At 44.8% G+C, this 26,392-nt stretch overlaps 1 protein-coding gene and 1 long non-coding RNA gene across 3 annotated transcripts in view; one reads left to right on the top strand and one right to left on the bottom strand.

Moving 5' to 3' along the window:
• Positions 1 to 3,169: 3,169 nt before the first annotated feature.
• Positions 3,170 to 26,392, bottom strand: part of CILK1 (ciliogenesis associated kinase 1) — a 30,872-nt gene continuing 7,649 nt past the window's right edge. The window contains exons 3-13 of the mRNA XM_006211531.4: positions 26,118 to 26,239; positions 25,068 to 25,147; positions 20,122 to 20,254; positions 18,600 to 18,771; positions 16,523 to 16,690; positions 13,876 to 14,187; positions 12,161 to 12,351; positions 11,909 to 12,057; positions 10,687 to 10,815; positions 7,647 to 7,769; positions 3,170 to 6,637 (exon numbers count right to left, since the gene is read on the bottom strand). Coding sequence (XP_006211593.1) covers positions 6,483 to 6,637; positions 7,647 to 7,769; positions 10,687 to 10,815; positions 11,909 to 12,057; positions 12,161 to 12,351; positions 13,876 to 14,187; positions 16,523 to 16,690; positions 18,600 to 18,771; positions 20,122 to 20,254; positions 25,068 to 25,147; positions 26,118 to 26,239 — 1,734 coding nt within the window. The 3' untranslated portion in view covers positions 3,170 to 6,482. The remainder of the gene's footprint in view (positions 6,638 to 7,646; positions 7,770 to 10,686; positions 10,816 to 11,908; positions 12,058 to 12,160; positions 12,352 to 13,875; positions 14,188 to 16,522; positions 16,691 to 18,599; positions 18,772 to 20,121; positions 20,255 to 25,067; positions 25,148 to 26,117; positions 26,240 to 26,392) is intronic.
• LOC140687674 (uncharacterized) lies at positions 11,464 to 13,834 on the top strand. 2 transcript variants are annotated; one of them, XR_012062100.1, is made up of 5 exons: positions 11,464 to 11,517; positions 11,755 to 11,933; positions 12,202 to 12,340; positions 12,549 to 12,677; positions 12,789 to 13,834. It is a non-coding gene; the product is annotated as an uncharacterized lncRNA (long non-coding RNA). The 2 variants fall into 2 exon arrangements; XR_012062099.1 differs by having other exon boundaries at positions 12,549 to 13,834.

Here is a 26,392-nt window from a genome sequence, read left to right as displayed (position 1 = left end):
AAGGTCCATTTGTAGGAGAACGTAGGGTAGTCAAGCTTCCAAGACTCCAGACACATCCAAATGAGGCGCTGCATGTGGCAGTCTGCCTTTCTTTTGACAATTATTTTTCTAATTTCTTCAAAAGCAAATGCAAATCAAATCATGATACAAAATTCGTGTATCATGAAAATTTTGAACGCTAGTTTTCGAAAGGTATTTTGAAAGGTATCATAGCTATGTAACACAAAAGTCCTATTAACAAGGTCCTACTGTATAGCACAGGAAACTATATTCAATATCTTGTTAACAGCCTATAGAAAGATGAAACCGGATATATGTGTACACATATACACGCATAACTGAATCATGCTGTACACCAGAAATTAACACAACATTGTAAATCGACTATACTTCAATGAAAAATATTAAGGAAATAAAAGTGCTGTTAACTCATTAAGCAATAGAACTTAATTTCTCTCATTTTGTGTTTGTACACATAACTTTTTTTCTCCTACCCTTCCTTCTTTCTTTCTTGACCCAGTGAATCCTCTTGAGCTTTTCTTTCATTTTGTATGCTTTAGACAAAACTGCTTGAAGCCGCAGCTGAACATAGCACCTTCCTGGGTGGGAAGAAGTGGGGGTGTTGGGGAGGAGGTGTCAGTAGGGCCAAAAAAGTAATTTGTCTGGTAAATAAGTTAACACTTAAAAATACATATGTATTAGAGAGTAGAATGAAAAATTCACATGAATTTTAAAATTAAAAACATATGTCTCCAAAAGGCCTTCAGAGCGATTTTGTTTCCAGAGGCAGCTTCTGCCGTTTCTCAGACCATAGATGTTGTTGACTATTGTTTTCACCCAGGAGGAGCTCTTGAGAGTATCTGGCTAGAGAAGCCTGTGTTGCTGACCAATTGCAGCAACTAACACAATCAGATCTTATTTTTGGTGAATTCCTCTGGCAGAAACGTGGAGAATCAGTTGGGGCCTTGCAGGGTGGAGAGAGGCCAATTAAATATTTGTGTGAATTAAAGCAGCATCGTAAGTCTGAAGATGGGTAAGAAAAGGTGAGATATTAAGGAGGTGGGAGGAAGAAATGAAGTCTAGAATGATGCCCCCTTCCGCAAACACACACACGCACTTCCTTTTCCACCCTCCTTGGGTTCCCCCCCCCCATAAACTTTATTGTCATCTAACGTACTATATTTTAATTTTGCTAACTGTCTGTAATTTTGACAGAATGTAAATTCCATGAGGTTAGGGATTTTCATATTTTTGGAAATATACTTCTTTGTATCCTGTTTCTAGAATAATGCTTAGTACGGAGAAGGCTTTCAGAGAATGCTTGTTGAAAGAATGAATGAAAGAATAAAAGAAAGAAAGAAAGAATGAATGAATACCTTGCTTTCTAGCTCCATAAAGTTTGGGGGAAATAATAATAAGTAGATTTGTCTTTCATTCCTATGAGCCATCCAACTGGAACTGTCCACTACGCCAGTGATGAGTTAGAAGAAAGGACTGAGGTGCGTTAAGCTGCAGCAAAAGGGTGAGCTTACCCAGACAGAGCATGTTAAGTAAGAAGGAAGCAGAGCAAGAACAACTGGGCATCCTGAGAGTCAGGAAAGTCACTTTCATATGCAAATAACAGTATATGTTCCATTTCATCTTTCTAAATCTAATTCTGACCTATCATAGAGATTCCTCAGTTTAACATGGGCAGGAAGCCACATTTTCCAAACCTGCTGAAGGTGATCGTTCTTTGCTAACCTTCTCCAACCCACCTTTCTATGAGAATTCACTTTCATCGAGCTAGATAGGACAGGCATTAGTATTCAGCTTTGTTGATAAGCCAAACATTTATCTCCATTTCCTTATTTGTAATTGGTTGAATCATATCATATTGGTTGATATTTTACTATTTTTTTAACCTACAAAAGTGGACCCTTTATACATCCAGCCTGATAAATGAAATAAATCCTGGCAATCTTGCTTACCTGAAGCAGAAACTAAGGCAGTGTCATATGACTCTGTCATTACGCAGGCTTGTGGAGAAATAAAAAGTCCTGTTATAATAATTCTGCCATTCCATGACAGGTATCCTTAGGTCATCCTGCTCCTTGGAAAACCCTGAAGCCATTCTGTTCTTGGAGACCCTTGGTGTTACTCTCAGTCTGGGACAGTCTTACAATACCTATCTACCTACCTGCCTGATATGTATGTTCAGAGGCCCTAGGACCTCATCTCAGCCTTTGATCCTTCCCCCACCCACTCAGCAGCAGGCAAAATGGCCTTAACAAAAATCAGGAGCTTTAACTCTCAGTGTAAGAGAAGCTCTTATAATTAAATGCCCCAGGAAGACGGAAACATACGGTTAAATACAGTCTTAGCTATGAATGACTACATCAGACCCTAGTCTAACAGCAGGATTTTTTTTTCAATTGAAGTATAGTCAGTTACAATGTGTCAGTTTCTGGTGTACAGCATCATGCCCCAGTCATGCATATATACACATGTATTTGTTTTCGTATTCTTTTTCATTAAAGGTTATTATAAGATACTGAATATAGTTTGTTGTGCTATACAGAAGAAATTTGTTTTTTATCTATAACAGCAAGTTTTGATAGCAGGAAGGCTGGCTGGAAGAGGCAAGGTGGGTATATATGCCAAGAATTTACACTGATGGGATGATTACACGGTCAGGTCGGGGTATTCTGATCGAGAAGGGCACATCTACGAATTCACCCATACAAGGTTGATTGGTAAACGTGTTCCCTCAAAATTCTTTCAAAGATTCAAAGAATGGTTGGGAAATGAATTTCCCGTGAAATCCTGTATGGAATTCATGAAGTTAGGAGCTTCTTTTGAAGGTTTATATTGTACCTGTCAGTATATGATGAAAACTAGAAAAATACCAGATGAATATTAATCATGATGAAATCAGCAACAAGAAATTGTTCTGACTTGCTTATTTTTAAAAAAATATTCTCAGTCCCTCAACTCGCTAAAAGCTAAATTTAAAAAACCTCCACATTGCAGGATAACTCTTGCTATGCTGGTCTGTCTGCTTCCAATTTCACTTCAATCACTGTATTAAGCGTTCAGGAGAAGTTACAAAATACCAAAATTCCAAATTAGGAAATAGTACCATTACCACTCGATGGAAGAACATAAAAATAAAAACCAAACACTCAAATCAATTTTTCTTAAACTGTAACTTTATTTGAAGCAGAATTTTCCTTAAGTAAAGTTAACGCTTTTAAACACCGTGGGACAAACTGTTCAAAAAAAGAGCGTTTTATTTCAGAAGGGGCTTGAGTACGTGGTTTCCCATCCTCCTATCTTTTCAATATGAGTATTTGCTTTATAAATAAATATATTCTTAGCTAGTCCCTTATAATCAAATCAGGTGACTAAATTGCTGTCAGATCTGAAATATCAGTGATCAAAAGACTGTTCAGGTTGTTTCAAACTCACATTAGCACAGTGTCTATGAGAAACTGATAATACAGATTCATGGGATATTTGCCCCCAGTTTGTCTTCTGTTGGTTCCCATGAGAAGGTCCTCACAATAAATTATACAAAGTACAGTACTTTGGTTGGAAATTGTAAACGTAATTCTAAAAATTAACCACATATATTAAACAAACAAGTTGCTACAGTATGCTTTAAATGATACAAAAAAATCAGTATGTCAGACATTTTCGTATAAACATATTGCTTTGGGTCACACACTGAGCTGAAATGTGCAGCCTGGGTCTTGTTCTCTCTTAAATGGCACAAAACAATGGCTTGATGCCACTTCATGAGAAAACACGGTGCCCGTGAACTTGAACAGCACCAGTAAATGCATCGATCTTTGATAACTCTGGAAGATGACAGAGCGTCATTTATTGGACATAGATAGTCCTTCAGACAAGAGATGTGTCTAAAAAAATTGCTTGAAAATCAGTTTTCTTCCTGCTAAAATCGTACATGAGCTGGGGGAGCGCTTAGTAATTAATGGCAGTTTATTGTAAAATGAACAGCGCTACCTAGAGTATCTTTTACGCTCAGGCAACTTGCCCTGCAGCCCGCACACGTACTCCTTGGCTCATACTCATTGTCACTGAACCTTTTCCAGAAAGCCTTCTGGTGAGAAATGAGGTACAGCGGGGGACAGGTGCAGATAAACTCATCATTCCTCTTGGTGCCCTGCGATACATTTTGTAATTCTATAGTAACCGAAAATATACATACCAGGTGCCATTTCATTTTCCACTTAACAGCTTGTAGACACAATTTATCCTTTACCCATTTCAGAGGGGAAAAAAAAAAAAGAGTACAGACTTTGCTAGCTCTTCAGAACAGACATTATTTTTTCAGCCTTCTTGTTTTCTCAATGGCAGGTCAGCTACTTGACTTTCAAATGACTGAATGTGTTTGGCTTCTCAAGGGAAGCTATTTGCTGATAAACAAAGGAAAGAGGAAAAAGAAGAAAAGTGAAATATTTTCTGAATCTGGATCCGACAAAAAATATTAGCAAAACAAGTTTATAATGTGTAATAGCCAGGTAACTAGGTTTTTCAATTGAAAAAAAAAAAAAAAGGACTTAACATAAACTAGGGCCAAGAATACAGTATTCACAACCCAGCGGCTTCTCTGGGGCCTATTTACAATTTAAAACCAGCTTTCCAGCGAGCTGGGTAAGGTTTCAGATTAACTTACTTTTTATACACAACACAGAAAGGGGATATAAATATTAACCTCACAGTAAAGGACTCATCTCTGAAAACACATTTTCTGTTGCTTTAGATAATGAGTTAAGAAGATAATACAGAAATAAATCCAGCTTCAAGTTGTGCTTACATGTACATATTTATTTCCTGAAGCTTTGCCGCCAGTTTGGTAACAGGAAAATATTCCATCTCAGATCCACACCCATCATGTGCTTTTCTTATGCCCCCAGGGATCATGGTACTTGGTCAAGTACATTCTGGAGCCAGACTCTCCAAAGCACACATTACTCACTGACTTTAGGTTAGGGCCCTTTGGGAACCGTGGTGATTTGTTCAAGCTGCAACGTGTTATTAATACAGCAATGCAAAAATTTACCAAGTTATTAGTTTGAACCATCTCAAAGTACCAATATGCATGTTAACCTATCGAAATGACAATGTCATTGGCTCAACTCCTGGAACCTAGAACCAAACGAGAGTGGCTGGAGCCCTGGGAAAAGGTGAGTCAATACGATCTGGAGACCACATTGCACTTACTGGCCGTGACCTTCCCTCTAGCCTTTCAGGAAACCGTGAGTGGAGGCGAGGGTGCCCCACAGAGACGGAGGAGAGTGGACCTTTTGTCTTTTTCTATCTCCAAACCAGCTTTGTCATTTTCTAAATTGCTGTAAACATTCCTCTCTGTGGAACCGCCTCTGCCCGACAAATGGAATTCTCACTGTCGAAAGAAACTACACCAGGGTTAAGAATTCGAATGTGGCATGTGACAGACAGCGACATCATGGTAACTGTGACTTCCCAGACCAGTGGGACCTCTGCCATCCATCTTTCCTGCTCCCCCGAATTGCCATAAAAATTTGACTAGAGGACTGGAGAACTGAGCTAGGTGCAAAATTCTATGGGTTCTGATCTTATAAAATCTGCTGCTGCTTTGAAACCTAGCTGCTTTCAGATCATGCACATTTGCAGGGATATACATTAAAGTGACTGCATTAACCTTTATGTTGAGAACATTTTGGCTTGAAAAGCTTCCCTTTTGTGGGTACTTATACCCTTGAACTTCAGAAACAGGGGAAAATAGAATGTGATGGCATAGCTTGGTTTCAGCTGGATTTTACTAACCATCAAAAAGGATGCTATGAAAATCTCAAAAAATGTTTACTTAGGGTTCTTTCATCTGGGGAGTAAAAAGAAAACAAAGTGAATCATGGAATAGTACTTTGAGAACAGCCCAGTGGTATCAAAAAGTCGAACCAATAACATGAAATTGAGAACAGCAGTCACTTTTCTAGTGCTGAGGTCAGTCCAAGAAGTACCGAATACGCCACATCGGAAATTTCACAGATATCTGCACACATCAAGGAAATAACCCTTTATCGTGTAGCCTTAAATTGCACCCCTGTTGCAATACTGCATCAATATTATTACGTTTTAAAAAATCTGTATAAAATATTACCTGGAACCCCAAAGGAAAATCAATTAATCTTTAAAAAGTTCATTACAAAGTTGACTGTATAAAATGCTAAAACATAATCCATATATACAAAATCCTGCCGTTTAAGAAAATAAGGGGACCCAGTTTTAGAATAAAATAACTTTGTACAAAAAAAGCTATTGCATTCAAATCAATATTAAAAAAAAACTTTAAAAAAGAATATTGAAATGTCTCAGTTCAAGAAGAACAACTATAAAGACTCGGCTTTTCCACCATCTGAAAGTCTTAAGGTGAAACACCACCAGCTGGCTGAGGGCTGGTGTCCCGTGGTCCCCTACGAAGGGCTGGGTGACGGTCATCGCCGAGGCGGGTACTTGGAAGCCCAGTCCGTCCGGCCGTGCACGGGCTGGGCGGCGGGAGGCCGGGGCAGCAATCCGGGAGTGCTTCTGGGCTGGGTGTGGAAAAAAGGTCGCCCGGCTTGAGGTCTCACAGCCTTCAGGGAAGAATAACCTGCAGTGAAAGAGAAAGTGGGTCTGATTTTTGTTTTTTAATTAAAAAAAATTTTTTTTCCCTAATGCAGGTACCAGGGATTGAACCCAAGCCCCCAGGCATGCTAAACGGGCCCTTTACCACGAACTATACCCCCACCCCCAAGGTGGGTCTGACTGATATGGATCCACGAAAACAGAGTGCAGATAAGAGCATCACGGTGACAAAGATGTTAGAAAAAGAGTTTCAAGAGGTGCCTCTTCCTCAGAGTCCTCTCTCCCAGCTAAGAACAACCTGATGGTATGGCAGTCAGGCCAGAAATACTGGGGTCATGCCTGACCCCTCTCTTTTTCTCAGATCCAACTTTGCAATTTGTTAGCAAATCCTCCTGCCTTCCAGATCTACCCAGTACCTGGCCCGGGGCAACTATGACCACTGGTCCAGACCCAGCTTTGGGTCTCCCTGCTGCCACCCCTGTTAACCCTGTCAGTCCAGTGACAACAGGGCTTGAGTGAGCCTGGAAGGCAGTTGGATCTCCTCCCTTCCCAGCTCATAACCCTTCAGGGGCTCCCACGTGGCTCAGAGTCAAGGATGACACACTTACAGTGGCTTGTGGAGTCTACGATCCCCCTCTGACCTCCTCTTCCTACTCCCCTCCCCTTGTTCACGCCACACCTGCACTCCACCTCCCTGCTGTTTCTTGTATCTCCCAGGCTCTTCCTGCCTGAGGCCCGGGCACTAAGAGCCCGCATTACACGGCTTGCTCACTCCCCTCCCACAGATCTTTACTTGCCGGCTCCTCTGCAGTGAGGCCGCCCTACCTGAAGGTGCTTGTGCACCCCTCTACTCCAGCCCCACACTCCCTACTTCCTTCCTGCTTTATTTTTCTCCTTAGCACTTTGGAGCATCTTATTTGCTTTACTTATTGTCTATAGAAGACAGGGGAGTTTGTCTCCTGCACTCGTGGACCCCAGGACTTCCAGGCCTGGCATAAAGCAGCTGTTCATGAATAATCCAAAATAGAACTCACCAGGGGAAGGGTCGGGAATAGGGGCCAAGTGGACCCTCTGCATCGCAGAACCGACTTCTTTTTTCAGAAAGGAAGGGATATAGTTTCCAGCCAATCCGCTAGAACTCGTTGAGCAGGAACCAACTGATTTGAGAAAGGAAAAGTTTGTTACAAGACGTGCACAGGACAGCAACAGGGTAAAGGACAGTGGAGCAGGACAGCACAGGATCAGGCTTTTACTTTTAGGGAGAAAAGAATTATAATGAAAACAGTGACTTCTGAGCACAGCATCCCACACCACACTGTCGGGAAGACTAGGGGACAGGGCGGGGGGTGCTGCCCCTGTGGTCTGTACCCATATGGAGCCTGGTGCGTTGGTTTGTTAAAAAAAAATGGGGGGAGGGATTTGGAATTTTCTTTCTCTTTGGAATAATAGATTTAACATGTTCCGGAATTTTCTTTTTTCCACTCCACAATATAGAATAGTTAGCTTTTCATATCAGTTTACACAAATTCTAGGCTATGGCTGAACCATAACTCACTTAACCATTCTCTTACTGATCAGCATACAGGTTAGGTTAATTATTTCGGTATTATAAGTAATTCTACAGGAAATATTCTTGTCCATATCAGAAAAACTAACCATTATTAAGCTATATTAAATACATCCACTTTTCATGTCATTTCCATCTTAAGAGTGTTTTTTTGGGGGGGAAGTTAGGTTTATTTATATATTTATTTAATTTATTTAATGGAAGTACTAGGGATTGAACCCAGGACCTCAAGCAGGCTAAGCACGTGCTCTACCACTGAGCTGTACCCTCCCCCCAACCCCTTAGGAGTGTTTTAAGGGCAGCACCTGTATGCACGCATCTTAGGATTCTAGGCAGTTAATGGAAAGCCTTACATACAGCAAGTAATCAACACACTGGATGGCTGAATTAATATCTATAATGAGTCTAATTATTAAGGCTTAAAGGTACACATGGAATAATGAAGAATCTTATACCAATCGAAGTTATATCTGTTAGGAAGAGTTTATGAGGAGCAGAGTTGCTCCATGTCTTCACAACACAGAACGTTCTTGGCAACTGCTTAATAAGGCAGAGTGAGAAAAACGGCCTGGACCTGGCGTGGGAGGCGTTGGGCTGGTCAGCTGGAGCACATTTTGCAATGTTGGTGAATAGACAGAGAAGAAAAATGGGAAGAGAACTGGAAGGAAATCACAACAGGAAAAAAACAGAGAGTCAAGAAACACAAGAAAAGACGCTCAGCCTCATTTGCCACCAGGACTTGCAGGTTTACGCCCCAGTTAGATGGCACTGCACACCCTCAGATTAGCACACGCTTGCAATCTTAGCTGTACCCAGAGGCACCAGGGATGCATCATGACTCCCACAGCCTGCTGGGCAGCAACGGGGCAACATCTGTGAAGTCGAAGGTGAGCACATGCTTTAACCTCACCAGCTTCCGTCACAGCCAGAGCCACCTCACTTGTGCACAACAATAGGGGACATCAATGTTCACTTCAGTGCTCTGACTGCAAAAACTGTCACCAACTCACACATTTGTCAAGAAGAGAAGGGCTGAATCAATTCTGTTCCAAGCATCTATCAACAGACAGATGGATAAGTTGTGATACATGTATATCTCACATTCCATTGCACACATAGGCATACAGTGGAATATTACTCAGCCATAAAAAAGAATGAAATCTTACCATTTGCAGCAACGTGGATGGACCTGAAGGGTATTATGCTTAGTGAAATAAGCCAGATAGAGAAAGACAAATACTATGTATCACTTACATGTGGAATCTAAACAAATACAACAAACTAGTGACTATAACAAAAAAGAAGCAGATATAGAGAATAAACTAGTGGTTATCGGTGGTGGGGGGGGTGCAAAACAGGAGTAGGGGAGTAAGCGGTTCAAACTATTAGCTATAAAATAAGCCAGAAGGATACATTGTACAACATGGGGAATATAGCCAATATTTTACAATAACTATAAACAGAGTATAATCTTTAAAAATTGTGAATCACTATACTGTACCCCTGTAACTTACAGTGTACAGCAACTATACTTCAATTTAAAAAATTATGTCCTAGTATAAATAAAATCACACATCGTATCATACACACATATACTGTATCTACCCTCTATACATAGTGTGACACATATTCTATGTATGTATAATTGCTACATACATAATGTAATCACTAAAATGAATGAAGTGGAGCAGGATTATATGCATATAAATCTGAAAACATGGAAAGCCATACTATGTATTTTTTTGGTATATATATATGTATTTAAAAGCATGGAAATAATAAACACCCAAATCAGGGAGCGTCCAGGGTCAGGGAGAGGAAGAGGAAGAGAGAAAGAGAGGGAAGGAAACACACACTGGGCTTCGTGTGTGTTTATAGAGTCTGACTTCATACGCTGGGTGGTAGGTACATGGATGTTGGTATATTCATTCTTTTTTGTATTTCTTAGAATAAATGAACACATGATGGACAAAGCAAGGGGAAGAGAAACCCAGATGTTTCCTTGGCACGCAGAAGGGGAGGCAGCCCACAGCGGGGGCTGCCCGTGCAGGGGGAGCAGGTGCACTGGGAACCAGGTCCGTCAGCCTGGAGGACTTCTGAAATTCATTCACCAAAAAAGAGTGGGGAGGGCCTTCCAAACCATCCACCTTCCAACTAGAAGGGGTTCTGATGCCCTGGGCTAAGTCAGAGCAAGGCAGACCCCATGGAGAGTGACTTCTGGAGGTCTCCCAACACGGAGCAGGGCCTCAGAAGTCAGGCTCGGTAAGGCTTTTTCCCTGGAGGCAGGGAAGACTTCACTCTCCTCCCCAGCTTCTCTTGAAGGCGGAGCCAGAGGGAGCTGGCTAGGTCCGCAGGGCCTGCTGCCAAGAGAGAGGGGCAAAGGCCTGGAAAAGGGGCCCAAGGGTTTCACACCAGGGAGGCCCTCGTGGTGACCCTGGTCTCTCTGTACCCACTCTGCCACATCCAATCTGCTTCTCGTCATTCAGGGGTTAATAACCAGGACTCACCTGAATTTATTTTGCTGATCACTGATACCGTCCCTGAAGATTTTCCAGACAAACCAGAACTGGACCATGGATTCGACGGAATAAAATCCTTGCCTGGATTTGGGAGTATGCCATTTCTTATATTTATTCCTGATTGGGAAGAAATGTTTTTAGGACGCAAAATTCATCGGGTAATCTTGCACCACAAGTCACAGATGAAATGAATGCAGAACCCAATTTGTGAAGGTTCCTCTGGCGGGGGAGGGGATAGCTCAGTGGTGTCACTCCTCCAGGCATAGCCCTTCAAGAACTTCCTGTTGCTCATGAATTAAAATGCAGATTTCTTACAAGACCCCAAAGACGCCTCATGCTTCACACCACATCACCATCTCCGACTGCGCTCGCTCGGGCCATGCTGGCCTCTCACGGGCCAAGCCCTTTCCTGCCTCCAGGGCCTTTGCACTGGCCGTCTCTTCTGCCCGGCGTGCTCCTTCTGAGGCTCTCTCCACCTGGAGTTCCTTCCCAGTCTCCAGGGCCTTCCCTCACCGCTCTGTCTAAAGCAGTGCCCCACCCCCTCCATTCCATCACCCTTAATGCCACTTGTCACCATCTGTAACTACTGTGTGTCCATTTACTGAGGCCTGTCTCCACCATTAGACAACTCAGGGGTGGCGATACTGCCCACAGGCTCCTGGCTAATGTCGCTGCATTGACTGTGATGTAAATAGAGGGCCCTGGCGCTGGGCAACCTAGTGGCCCCTCTAAGCTATTCTGTTCGCCCTATTCCCGGCGCCGAGACCGGAAGGTGCTCTTACTTACTGATGGAGTGACTCTGAACAGATGGCTGATGCTGTAAGTTTGAAATACGGAGAATTCGGAGAGAGACCTGGGCCCCCTCCAACTGCAGCGTTTACACCTAAGCCCTGGAGTCCAGCCACATGGGGTGATGAGGCTCCCACCTGGTTTCCTGAGAGCATACGGGGCTGACAGTTTTGGTGGAGAGACCCTGGGCCAGCTGCCTGGCTCTGACCGCTTCCTCCCTCCTCGGGGGCTGGACCCAATTTCCCCCACCAAATTTCTTATCTTCAGCAACTACACAGGACTGTGAAGCCTCGGCTTCAGCAAATATTTTGGAAGAGCAGCCCCAAGCACTTGCCGACTGAAAGAGAATCTCTGTGAACATGTGACTCCAGGGACAGGATTTCTTGCCAGTGATCAGAGCAAAGGCAGGAATCTCTCTTACCGGGCAGGTACCGGGAGTGCCTCAGGTAGTGCTGCTTGGCCGCAGACCGCAGGGTGGGTGTGTCGCGCCTGGGATAGGACGTCTGGGTGGGGGCGCTACTCCCAGCGCCCCCGGACTCGGAGGGCTTCAGGTCCAGAACGCTCTCAAATCTGGATGGAGAGAGGGCGGCTCCTGTCAGCACGAGCTGAGATGCTCATCACACGGAAAGACAGCTCACAATCCCCAGACGGCGGCCCGGCAGCCCGCGCTTGCCTGCAGAGAGCCTCCTCGCTCTGTCTCTTCTTGTTTTTCAGGTCAATCCTGGTGAACGAGGGACTAAAATCCGAGTCATCCAAGTCAGCCCAGTCATCGGAATCCTTTGTCGACCTGGAAACGAGACCCCACCTCCTCCTACTCTTTGGCTTGATCTCACCATTTTTGTGCTCCAGGCTGGTGAGAATTTTCTGTGTAGACAAAAAGGGGAGGGGGGAGCAATACTTGGCATGAAGGGAGCTCACCCACGAGTAACCCTCATTCTGAACTTTCTCGGTTATGAAAAGGAGGGTCCTGGGGCGTATCGCTCCCCAGTAGGTGCTGATTATCAGGAAGGGTGACCGTGGGAAACACCGTCCCATGCCTGTCTCTCTCTCATCCTGCACAGATTACAGCAGCTGTCATCCCGTGGAGACACTAAACTGTGAAACATAAGGACTTGAAAAAAGAGACTTATAGGTACTTCTTGCGCAACGAGGACAATGGCTGGATTCTCACTCAGGGCTCGTCTCTGACAGTGGGTGTGACTTACGCTGCCCTAAATAGAATATAAGAGAGTACAGCTAAGGTGTTGGTCACCTGCTCTTTTACAGAAAATGATGCAGATAATGCCTTCTTGCCTCCTCAGTTGCCCTGGAGACGATTTCACTACAGAATCAGCTATGGTGAGAAATTTCCAAACCCAGGTGGGCGAGGGTCGAGTGGACACAGTCTGGAGACACCACCCCAGAATCTCTGGCGCTCACTGAGTGAATATTGATCGACAGAAAAGGTTTTACTTTTGCATAAAGGTGGTAGAAAGTCATACCCTCAGACAGCATCACGGGGCTAATGGTAACCAGATTCCCTTCCCAGATGACTTTACTGAATGCAACACTCACTGTTTCCTTGTGAACAGCAAGAGAAGGAGCTGGACTCAATCAACAGCCTGGCACTAACAGCGTCAATTAGGGGGAGGGTACAGCTCAGTGGCAGAGCGCATGCTTAGCATGCGTGAGGTCCTGGGTTCAATCCCTGGTACCTCAGTTAAAAAAATTAATTAAAAAAAAATCTAACTACCTCCCCCCCTCACCAAAAATAAACAGCACCAATTGATGGCACTGATGGAAATAATGCTCTACAAACCGTGAGGCGCTGGATGATTTTCAGACTATCTTCACAAGCAGAGGGACCTTTGATTCCCACAAATAGCCCCACCTGGTGGGCAAGACAGGCATCGGGATGAGGGCATGGGGTCCACAAAGATGAATATTAACAGGGACTAGACATTTAGTAAGTTCTAGCTGGGTGCTGGGTACTGTTCTAAAATCTTTCAAGCCTGAACTCATTTAGTCCTCAAAAGAACTGTATCCGGCAGGTACTCTCATTCCCACCCCTGTTTCACTGATGTGGAAGCGAGGAACAGAGAGGCCAGGCACCCTGCACAGCGCCATCGTGCTGTGAAGCCACATAGCCGAGACGGGGACCCTGGTGCCCTGGCTGCAGCGTTCAACCCTTGGCTGCCCCCTACGAGCGGCACTGTAATTCACAGGCAGCGTTAGAACTTGACCTTTAACTCCAAAGCCAAAGCTCTTTGCACAATTCCACGAGATTGCAAAGACAGAGCTACTATAGTTAGCCGTGATCTGCTGAAAAAGAAACTATTTCATGCCATAGGTAGGCTCAGAAGAGGAGCAGGCCAGGCGCAAGGCTCCCTAGCAGCTCCTCCTGCTTACTGCCTGAGGATGCTTGGTGTGGAGGGGTGGCAAGTGCAGAGGGCTGGGCTTGTCCTCCGGAGGGTGGTCTGTCCTGGCAGCCTCGGCTTTGTAGGAGTACAGGAGATGCTGAGGGGGCTGGCTGGCTGGATGCTGTCTCGACGAAATCCGTGCGTGTGGCTTGGCTGGGGGCTGGGCGGGAGGGACCGGCTTTATGTGGGGCGGTGGGCCTGCCTTTTCCAGGATGTCCTTCTGTGGTTTTCCTGAATCCTGAAGGCTCTGTGTGGTGCTGCCCAGGGGGTGCCCAATCTGGAAGTAAGGATATCGAAGCGCCTGGAATGACACACAACGCTGCTTTAGGAGAAGAATTTGGCCAGAGAGGGTGACACCATTCAGGGTCACTGGTTGGATTTCATGTAGCCAGTTTACCATAGTTGCTTAGCCCAAACCAACTACAAAACCACATCCTGAATCTGTAACACCCCTTGTGATTTTCTTTCTAAAATAGTGTAATATGTGCGGACTGGTTGCAACACTAAAATTATTTGCATAAAGCAGCCAGGTTCGCTGCTATTCCCTTGGCTACTTCTGCAAAGATCCTGGCCTTGTGACTCATTTGCTATGTGTCTTAAATATAATATTTCACCATTCCAAGGCCATTTCTTCATTCCATAGAAAGGAAGAAAATAATATGAAATGGAGAGAACCAAATACAATGATCCAGGAGGACTCTGAAGAATCAAATATAAAATAAGCAGGTACAGATGATAAACAACAAGGATTTACTGTAGAGCACAGGGAACTATGTTCAGTGTCTTGTAATAACCTATAATGGAAAAGAATTGGAAAAAATATGTAAAACTGAATCACTTTGCTGCTCATCTGAAACTAACACAGTACTGTAAATCAACTATAGTTCAATAAAGAATAAAATAAAATTAGCAGGCATAGCTGCTTTAACAGCAGAAATGCCAAGAGGGTAATGTATGCTATAGTTAAACTTTGCCTATCAAGATAACCTAGTTTTCTGGATAGTCGATAGATAAATCTGAAAGTGCTGGGGTTTGCAATTCTTTCTGAAATATTCCTAGTCTTTTTAAGTGGAAGTCACTGAACATAACAGAACCGTCCTTAATGACTCTGGGACATAGCTATAAACATCTGTGATAATGATATTTTCGTAGAGGTTTTGGACCCTGGCATCTAACTTGGGAAGTCTTCTCTGTCCTCCCAGGTATTTTTGCAAAGTATCAACTGAATTGGGGGTACTTTTGTTTTTTAGCTTTTCTGATCCTATTCTTAAAAGTACACATTCCTCCCTTGGTTCCTCCTTACAGAATCTTTTTCTTTTACTCTCTAATGTGTATCTTTTAAAAAACTGGGTTTATCAGAATGCTTCCCTCCTGCCCTGAAAACATGTGTGAATTTCATCACCAGAAGCACATTTCTGAGCGCTTTCCAAGCTTCTTGAGCCATCTGGAGTCTTCTGGGACCAAAGCAGGGTTCCTTCTTCCTTGAGCCAGTGGAAAGCTGCTTTTCTCCCATTCCTTAATCCCCTCAACCGTCATCTCTCGGCTCTCACAAATTCCAGCACCACATCGGCACTGTCTTTCAGCATCTTCGTCACATTTGCTTAGCTTAATTGTTGACTCTGCTTAGAACTGGTCACCTTTTTGATTCTCTGAGCAACGGGACTGTCACTGAAGCAAGCTGAGAAGGGACTGGATACAACTAACACAAAAAGAGGTCTGGGAGTGGTTGAAGCCCACAGCACTATACGCCTCTTTTGGGTTCACTTTATAATCTAAGTCACAGTGGCTTGTGGGGGGCGGTTGGGAAAACAGGAGGCAGGGAATTGGAAGGTGTGCCATCCACATGTAGGAACGGCAGTTGGATACCTACCTGTACTAGTTCCTGGCGGAGTGATTAAGGCAAATTGCTCACACTTTCTGAGAGGCAGTGTTTGCATTTAGAGAATGAAAACAGTAACACCTATCTCATGGAGCCTTCACGGGGTTAAAATCACATGAAAACTAAAGCATCTGTAAACTGTAAAGTGCGGAAACACGTTTATTGCAGTTATTCTATCCTAGCTCTCTCTTTGTCATCTGTAAAATGAGGGATTTGGATCTTACAAGATATTTGCAAACTCTCTTTCAGCAACCAGTACTGCCTTATAAACAAACTGCTATGTAATCTTAACTCAGAGAGAATATATTTTGAAAATGTTCTCCAAAGGTAGGTGGATATAATCTGTTTATTTTCATTTCCTCGCATATGGTGATACATCACGTGAATTGTAGCGCTATTTTCCAAGCAACTGTATTGTTTAAATCTTAAGAGAGCTTCAAACCGTTTTAAGTTCTTCTATAGTTTTTAAAGAACATTACAGAAGAGAAGGGTGTAGCTCAGTGGTAGAGTGTGTGCTTAGCATGCAGAAGGTCCTGGGTTCAATCCCCAGTGCCTCCATTAATAAACACATCAATCTAATTACCTTCCCCCCAACCATCACCAAAAAAAGGACCTTACGTAGTTCACCACTAGTGGTATTCAGTCCTATTTTTCACTCGTAATACCAAGTGAAATACTTCCCTTGAGATCTATAGGAATTATTCACCGTTAGACATGAACTTCACAAGAAACGCATCAGGAAAAAATGGAGGGAAACCTGGCTAGCTGTCGGCCGTTTCTTGGGATCCCACTGAAGCATGTCTCTCAGGAGCTGAACTGCTTCGCTGCTGGCATTTGGAATCAGGGTCTTCAAGTTATTGGGGACACACTGGGGCCAGCGGAAGTTCATAGCAGTTGAAAGTTGATAGCCTTCAGGCCAGTCCGTCTGAAAGAAGGAAAAGGTGGGAAACCTTACTCAGCCAGTCGCTGTGATAGGACTTGATATCCTGGCCTGTGTGTGTATAACAGAAAGGTGACCTGTCATCACCACAGCCACCTTCAGGATGGTGGCGCTCTGGGTGCTGAAACACGGAGGATGCTAATGGAGAGACACAAAGGACAGGAAGGCTGGGGATAGTGGGAAAGACTCTGGATTTACCACTAACTCGCTTTTAACTTTCACACAAGACGGTTCAGCTCTTGAGATTTGAAGGCTGAACCAAATTAGCATTTTCCCCATTGCATTCCACGAGCCAGAGGTTTTAGAAACTGTAATGAGGTATCTGGGGAGCGAGGAATACAGCAAAACATCTTGTTCTTGGTCAGATTAATTTGAGAAATCCTACATATTACTAGATCCCCATCTTGATGATTCAGAGTCTACATGCTGAGAAACCCAGCAGTCAAGACAGCTGCTTCATCTCAAGCCCTCCTCTTTTCCATGCATCAGAACTACAGGACACAGCACTGGAATGAAGGACAGAAGATGCAGCACAAGCAGTCCTCAAGGCCCCTTTTAGTTCCAACTACTCTTTTACAAGACACATTCCGATGTCATCGCTTTTTTTTTTTAAAGGGAAGTGTCAGAAGGTATAGCTGCCTTAGTCCTGTCAGGCATCTGAAAAGTAATCCAATATCAATCCTGCCCTTAAAGATACGACTGTCCAAAGGAGAAGATAAGACACTTATTTAAAAAACACAATAATAAGAATAAAAAGTGAAGGGAGGGTATAGCTCAGTGATAGACTGCATGCTTAGCACGCATGAGGTCCTGGGCTCAATCCCCAGTACTGCCATTAAAATTTAACAAAATTTTTTAAAAACCTAATTAACTACCCCCCAAAACAAACAAACAAACAAAAAGTAGTAGGAGTCACAAAAGAGGTAGAGACACAGTTATCCAAAGGTAGGAGAGATTCCAGCAGGAGAGTCTGGAAATCTTATAGAGGTGGCATTAATGATTCTTTCAAATAATTAAAAAAAAATTTTTTTTGAGAGTCTGGTTTGTATCAGCAATAGTGCTAGGACCTGGAAAATAAATGCACAGTAACAGAAGGCAAATGCTTTCCCTGAGTGAGCGGACGGTCCGGGAACAGATAGGCACACAGATGATACATAAGTAACACAGAGCACAGCTGCAGACGGAGAGACCAGAGGAACAGGGAGGAGGAGGATGCCGAGGGTCTTGGAAGAAGACGGGGGAGATGCCAGGGCACCGAGGGGGGTGCAGGCACCGAGTGGGGGGTGAGGAACGAGAGTTAGGGGGCGGGCCGGGGGGAGGCAGAGAATATTTTTAGAGGGGGGGACAGCTCCAGAGCTGTTCTTTAGAGGGATAAATCTGGCCGCAGACTGGAAGAAAAGCTGGAGGGAAAAGACTTGAAGGCAGAAAGGCACCAGCGGGGCGATCACAGCGGCAGTCAGAGATACTGGGCGGAGATGGTCCACTGGATCCACGAGCCTTCAAAGGAGGCTGGTTGCGGGGTAAATCATGGGCGGTCTGGGTCAGATGTGCTGAGTCTGAGGTGGTGGCGAGGGGGCCAGGGGAAAATCCCGGAGACGGGTGTAAATTTGTGAACGGAGTTATGAAGAAGGGTCGCACTTAGGAGGCTTCTGCCTGGGTAAGAGTCATAGGCACGAGAACAGAGATGCTCTGCCAGGGGGGTGAGGGGACGTGGAGAGAAAAGCAGGGGGAGCCCGGACCCCTGGAAGTCTTCCACCGCAGAGGAGAAGGGGCGGAGGCGGAGGGTTACCCGGGACGAGGAAGGTCCCAGAACGAGCCGTGCTGCCCGGGCTGGGGCACGGGGACCACGGGAAGCTGCCGCGGCGGCCCACAGGCCCTCGTCCCACGTCATTACCTTTTTCGGCGTCCCCAGCACTTGGCAGATTTTGAAGATCGTGTCGATCTCACTGGCCCCGGGGAAGAGCGGCCGGAGGGTGTACACCTCTGCCATGATGCAGCCCACCGCCCAGATGTCGATGGGGGAGCTGTAGTTGGTGGACCTCAGGAGCACCTCCGGGGCCCTGTACCTGGGGCGCAAAGGAGAGACGTGCTAGTGCCAGGGACGCCGCCCAGAGGCAAACTAAATACAGTCAACCCTCCGGGCGAGGGTTTCTGTATTTCCGTCTTCTGCCTAGTTCAGGGCGGTGCAGGGATAAAGCCCTGCCTCTCTGCTTCCCGGGGTTTTCTGTCGAGCATTTCTCCACCGGCCTCTTCTCTACAGCACCTTGGAGAAACACAGGCAGTGAGCGAGGGCAGGAAGAGAGACAGCGAGAGAGGAGGGAAAGGGAGCGAGAGAGAACCAGAACTGGTCCTCTGTAGGCTCTTCTTGGTCATGGCCAACCGCTCAGATCAGACTCGTGGGGTCTGAACATTTTAACAGCATCAGTTCGCAGGTTTTCAGACAAGGTGTTTGGACCATCTTTTACACGACTCTTTTAGCAAAGGTCTTCTGGAAGCTCTAAATATGTAATATTATTTAGATTATGGAAATGTGCAATGCACTTCCTTTTAAAATGATTTACAACACAAACTTTGATGTGTTTATTTATTATTAATTTAATTTTTTAAATGGAGGTACTGGGGATTGAGCCCAGGACCTTGTGCATGCTAAGCATGTGCTCCACCACTGAGCTATACCCTCCAGATTTTTGTTGTTTCTTTTGGAGTGGAGGGAGTTTAGGTTGGTTGGTTGGTTGGTTTTTTTATGGAGGTACTAGGGATTGAACTGGGGACCTTATGCATGCTAGGCATGCTTTCTGCCACTGGGCTGTACCCTCAACCCCAGGCCCTCTTGCGTGCTAAGCCTGCACTCCACCTCTGAGCTACACACACTCCAACACAAGCTTTTAAAGCCTGTATGGGGGTGGGGAATAGCTCGGTGGTCGAGCCAGAGGCTTAGCACGCATGAGGTCCTGGGTTCAATCCCCAGTACCTCCATTAAAAAACAAAACAAAACAAAACTAATTACCCCCTCCCCACAAGAAAATAAATAAAACATCAAATTCTTTTAAAAATTAAAAAAATCAAAATATAATTAGGAAAAAAAGCTTGTACAATGCCACCATCCCTGCATATATGTTTCAAACTGTGCTCTTTCTCATAGTGAAAACTTAGTATTTCTGACATTGATATTACCCTCAGTATAACTGTATGGTCTTTAAAAATAAGAAATGCAAATATTAATACTATTCTTAATACTATGATATTTTAAAATTTTTTATTGAAGTGTAGTTGATTTACAATGTTAGTTTCAGGTATACAGCAGTGATTGAGTTATACATATACGTACATATATATTTTCTTTTCAGGTTCTTTTCCTATAATGGTATGTTTTTAAAGAAGTGCAATTAAATAATTTTGAGGAGGATGGGACTCACCATCTGGTAGACACATAGTCTGTGTATGGAGGTCTTGAGCGGATTTCTCGGGCCAATCCAAAGTCTGCGATTTTCACAAGCTCGGGTCCCATACAGAGGAGGTTCTCCGGCTTTAAGTCCCGATGGAAGAAGCCTGTGGAGGTAGGGGAGAAGGAATCCAGAGGTGAGATCGCGTCTGCATTACTCTTTGCAGCTGTAGTGCGTGACAGCAGTGATCTGCAAAGTAGTCTGGTGTGACACTGAAGCCTCCGAAGATGTCAGCTGTTCCTCCGCAACCTCTGTGCTGAAGTGCTCAAGTCTACACCTGCTCCAGACTCACGTCTCTGATGGGATGGCAGCTGATGTCACTGTCACCCCCACGTCGACCTGTCCCAAACCCCTCTTCTCCTCTCCCAAATCATCTCCTCTTCTTGCAGCTTTGTACTTCCACAGAGGAAGTGTGCACCCACGAAATGAGAGCAAAGATTCTGGTTCCCCATATATCCCACCAAGCAGCTTTCCTTCCTATGGATCATACTTCAGGCCCAAAATAAACTGCCAGATGGAAAATGGCAAGGAAAAAGGTTTAACTCCAAACAGAATCTTTTTTTGTTTAAATGGAGGTACTGGGGATTGAACCCATGGACTCATGCATGCTAAGCGTGCACTCCACTACTGAGTTACACCCTCCCCTGCAAACAGACACTTAAAAACGACTGATGAAAACTGTATTTGTCAGTTGACATAGGTCGTCTGTAATGCTGTATAAGCCTTTATAACTGGGAAGCATTTGTGACTCTGTCTTTAGCATATCCAGTCCTCTGTTCTTTTTATCACCAAATAATAGCAATAATTATGATCATCAGCCATATACCCAAGAGTTCTGTTCCTTGGCAATGAAAAGACCCTCTTGTCATGTCCACTTACTTTTCATCTCCATTTTAACAAAGCATCACTATTTCATTGCTATGAGAGGCAATGCTGCCTCGTGGTAAAGCTGGCAGACCAAGAAGGTTGCCTGATTTCAAATCCCAATTCTGTTCATTGGCTGGCAAATCACTTAACCTCTCTGTGCTTTCCTCATCTGTAAAACAGGGGAATAACAGCATCTACCTCGTGGGGCTGTTTTGCAGGTTTCAGTGTGTTAATATTTGTAGAGCTCTGAGTGCAGGACGTGGGACAACGGCGCCTTGCAAGAGCTTGTTGTGAGCAATGCAAATCCTCTCATTTTATCTCCCTGACAACCTGCTTGGGGCAGGGAGCAGGGAGGGGCAGACAGACAGGGTTCCATTTTTTGCAGATAAGAACTAAGGCTTACAAGGCTGGTGACATGTCCCACCACCTGTGGGAGGGGGCGCTAGGTTCCGATCTGATTCCTTGCTGGGTACGTGTGCAGGGCTTGTCGCAGTGAACCCACTTCTTCCCATGCGCTTGGGATTCCCAGTGGAAACCCTCATCACTGGGTCATTCAGCAGTCATGCAACAGCCCCGTGCTGCTGACACAGAATCTTCCTGTTCGAAACTGTTTGGCTTTCAGAATACAGGAACAGACCTTCAATTCAATTCCAGGGTCCCCCATGCCCGTGGAATCAGAGGGATTTCCTCTTTCATCCTGGCAGAAAATGTGTTGTGCTTGCTTTTTTATTACCAACCCCTGGGCAAGAAAAACCTCAAACCACAGAGAAGGCTTTCTCCCCTCCACCACATCCTGTTCATGATGAATCTGATACGAATGTATGGAAATAACCAGAGACCACTTCAACATGGTAAGTTTCTGTAGCCCACCTTCCTGCTAGGGAAGGTATGGTTTCACAGACATCACTGAACTTGAGCCTACGGAGCTTTTTATCAAGGCCATGAGGACAGCCACACAGAAAGGCCAAGGGCTGACTCAAGGTCAGGCACGGCAAGACAGTGGTGAAACAGCCACATCTCGGGGCAAAACACTGTCCTCCGAGCCACCGAAGGCATTTCAGACATCCTGCATGGAGATCTGTTAGGGCAGGGCAAGGATGAAACCCGGGTTGCGTCCATTATTTAATTCCTGCAATGTACTCATGTGTGGGCCTTGCTCAGTCTGCACCAAGTGGAGCTGTGTTTTCACTCCCTGGGGGGAAAGGAGTCACTGACATGAACTACGGCCATAGCAACAACCCGCAGCGCTGCTCTGCCCTCCCAGAGGATTCCACTCCCAGGGACTCGAGGTACCTTGGCACGGCAAGAACCAGCTAACAGGGAAGAGCCTGAAGCTCACAAGACGAAGCTGTGATGCGCTTTCGATGATTTTTTTTTTCCGTTACTGGAGGAAAGGGACCCTACAAAGCTCCAGAGTTAAGTCAACACTGTCTAAAACCATGCAAGACTTTTCAAAAATCATTTATCAATGAAAAGGAGGTAGGACCTGCCCAATGAACACCCACCCCCACCTCCAATTACTGTCACCACTTTCTTCATCTCTTGTTCTCTGTTCTCTTTAAGAGAGAGGTTTTTCTAGTGAAGCGCAGCAAAGGGGCACAGATATCTGAGCTAATCTCCGCTCTGCCACGCTCATGCCGTGGGGCCTCGGGCGGGTGTTTAAACCTCTCTGAACCTCAGTCTCCTCTTCTTTGAAAGGAATAGATGCCATCTACCCTCCCCACTCAGGAAGTTGGCAAGGAAATAAATAAGGTAACAATTGAAACGTTATCAAGCTCAGACTAGAACTGGCACTTAGCTGCGGGGAGGACGTCAGCAAGAATCTCTGCGCAAAGCATGGTTATGGGGTCGTAAGGGCAAAGCAGGTCTGACCTTGTCCGGAAACGGTGCCTTCCCCGTGCCCTTTCCACACACCATCTGAGTGTGTAAGGCGTGCAAGGGAGACTGACAGTGCAGAGCTCCAAAGAGCTGTTTTGACACAGTAATTTATGGGTGCTCAATTACTAGACACAAACGTGTATTGTGTGGGCATACTCATGTGTATTTGTGGGTGTTGTGGGGAGTGTATGCGTAGGTACATGTGCACATGCAAGGTTGTGTGTGTGTGTGTTCATTTGATGGGTTTAGGCAGAGACCTGGATCAAAGGCTACAAGTTCTTTCCAGCAACAAATATTTCAGTCTCATGAAAAGCAACACAAAGAGAAAGAAAAGTCAACGCATGTTAACTTTCTCATAGGTCCACCGCTCCGTTTCCAGTACTGACCGAGGAGCCCGAGTCACTGAGACACTGACTGGTCCCTATTTGAAAACGTCTGGTTGGCCATTCTCTTTGGAGAATCCCTCTGATTCCTCACCATTTCTTCTTCCTGACCTCTCAGATCTAGTAAGTGATCTGTCTCCTCCCATTTGTCCCTAAGGCACCAAATCAGCAGTTTTCAGCATTTTGCAAACTCATACCATCCCTTGGGAATTCTTGTGACTAGAGGCAAAAGTGCTCCTTCCACCTGCGTCGGTGGAATCAGAGATACCTTTTACTGAAAACTTTTTAAGAGAATTGGTTCATGGTCTTACACATGACCTGCCAATTATTCAGAGCGTGCTCGAGGCTGCCAGTGTACAGCCAGCCTCTGTCTGTTGGTGTTTCAGTTAGTCTCTAAGTGCGAGGGGCTGCTTAGGGGTCACAGAGCCAGCTGGGAAGGGTCCCAGACATCCCACCCACTGGCTGCAGCACAATGTCTTCTCCCCTCACTGCCAGGTTGTGTCAAATCTGAACGACTGTATCGTCAAAGGGCTTCCTCCCAGTCTCCTTACTGGATAATGAGACTCACCTGTTGGCGCAGTATTTGCAGCAGCCACGGTACCTTAGACTGGGAGCGAACGGATTTCTCCCCATGCAAGACTGGCCGCCTTGCCCATCTGTCTGTCTGTCAAAGCAACCTCAAATGGCCTCCTGAGGGGGACCCCTGCCTCCACCAGTGGACCTGTCCATTCCCAGGCTCTGCGTTTATGAGAAAGTATCGATCCAACCCCAGCTGGGTCGGCATCCAGTTAGCAACAAAGACTAGCAATACCGCAGGACTTGCTGGAAATAGAACCTCAAAGGCATCGCTACTCAGTACCGTTCAAAAGCGCAGTCAAGAGGACTTCCTGAAGGGTATGTGACTGTTCATTCCTCTGGGTGCTCTAAATCCGTCCTTGGACTCACCAGACCATCCCTGCAGTGAATCATTCTGGGCCCCAGGAGGACCATTTTCTCAGATCAGGTGATGTAACTGGCCTACGTTGAGAGAGATGACCTGAAACTAGCCCATGTAACCTGTCACCTGTGTTCACCTTGAAGCCACGTTATGTAAGGGTCCACAAGAGAAACCTCTCTGGCATTAGCACCAAGAGCAGTTCCACTTTTCTTGGGCAGTTGAACTGCTTTTACTTCAGAGAAACTATGGAGATTGTAAATGGTCGTGTTTCACATTCTGCATTGTCTGACGGCAAACTCAGATTCAAATTTTCTACTTAAAAAAATTTGCTGATGTGTCTTTTGTGGATCAACCTCACTCCTGGCTATAGCCATGCCTTGTTTTGCCTTTTTTTGTGCTTATTTTAAATTCATTTTGTTTTCTGGTGTTGCATAAATCTTGTTAGACAGCTTTGCACCTTTCGAACAAGCTGTAATTGAAATACATTAGGAAAACGGGAAGCCACAGCAAAGCAATGTTAGTTAGTGGATTAAATATCACATGCGAAGCTTTTCTGAATTCTAATTTTAGGTTTCTCATTCACACACCAGTTAAGGGTCAGGAATAATTCTTGGATTTAGAACTAACAAGCTTAACGTTAGTGCCTAAAGAATAGGAACATGTGGACGTGATTGAAAAAAAAGAGAGAGAAATTCAGAACAAGCTACATAAAATAACATACTCCAAAATCCCCTGTCAGTCTCGCAACTGGTCAATTTCCGGGAGTCAATAACAAAAGGCACTGACAATTCCTGCATCTGCTACCTGGTGACATTTCGCTGCTATTCAAAAGCACAATACTCCAATCCACCTACCGTGTTTGTGAATAAATGCAAGTCCTTGCAATATCTGATACATGATATTTCTTATAGCGGACTCAGGAAACAACTTATTTCTGTGTGGGGCAGAGGAAAAAAAAGTCATAAATCGAGATTTACATATGAAAACAAATCCCTTGTTTTCATGTTCTTTTCGATATATATATTCAGAATTTAAGAAAACATTGGCCCCCATGCTAATTTGACCAGACCCTTTAATGATAAGGAACAAAGGAAAACAACCATTGAGCCATACGGGAGGGTGGATCTTATAAATACCAAATATATTCAGTTATGTCACAAAGAAGAAAAGACTAAACATTTAATAACAAACCAAAAAAAAAAAATTCCCTCTAGTACATCATATAAAAAATCTTCTCTCTCCATAATATAAATTAAAACTTTAAAAAAAATCTGACGGGGAAAATTTGGGGTCTTTTAGAGGTCTCATGAGATGCAGTGGGTACCTTTTCCCCACCGCTGGGCAAACCACAGCTTCACTGCTGTCACTGACAGTGAAAATGGTATCTGTTCACTGAACTCGCTCAGAGGGATGCTGTGAACGACATTCATTTACCAACCAAAAAGGGGCCCGGACAGTTCGACATGGTTCACTTTTAAAGTTAAAAATTACATGGTAGGAAAGTTCTTTATTAGTTTGTCTGTCTTCCCAGCATGCAAACTCTGAGCACCGCAGCAAGAAAGGCCCTGCAAGGGACTTGATGTTTCCAGTGAATGTCTCAGTAGGAATGAAGCTGCTACACCCCTCACTCGTGGTTGCCCCGCCCATACGTCCTGTGGGAAAGAGGGCCGCAGAGCATCTGTTAAACCCCGAGCCTGCTTAGGTGAGCAACCCACTGAGACCTGTAAAACGGCCACACTGACCACGCCGCTACCACCAGGCAGGAACGCGGGTGGGGCCCCGCATCTTCTGGGCACCTTTAAACAGCAAAACCCAAGCAGCACGCCCGCGATGAACAAAAGCAGAAAGAAAACCTATCCCCTCTGAAACAGCTTATTTCTAAGCTCCTGAAGACCAAACCGTACCTTTCTTTAATGAGCTGGTAAAGATTTTCCTTCATGTACTCAAAGATGAAATAAAGATGATCGTTTTCCCTGATAACTTCTTTTAATTTGACTACATTGGCGTGGTTGAGCTTCTTTAAAGACTGAAAAGGAAGGAGCAAAACACAAAAAATTAGAGAAAGTCTGTGGCTGAAAAAAGAAGCAATCCCACATACATTTGGGAAGAAATACCGAATTCTGGAACCACCGAATGCCACAATTAGTTTTTATTGACAATTTCATAAATGGTATTTCTC

This window comes from Vicugna pacos, chromosome 20, assembly GCF_048564905.1.
Source record: "Vicugna pacos chromosome 20, VicPac4, whole genome shotgun sequence".
Classification (NCBI taxonomy): Eukaryota; Metazoa; Chordata; class Mammalia; order Artiodactyla; family Camelidae; genus Vicugna; species Vicugna pacos.
This window is presented reverse-complemented; position numbering and strand designations above follow the sequence as displayed.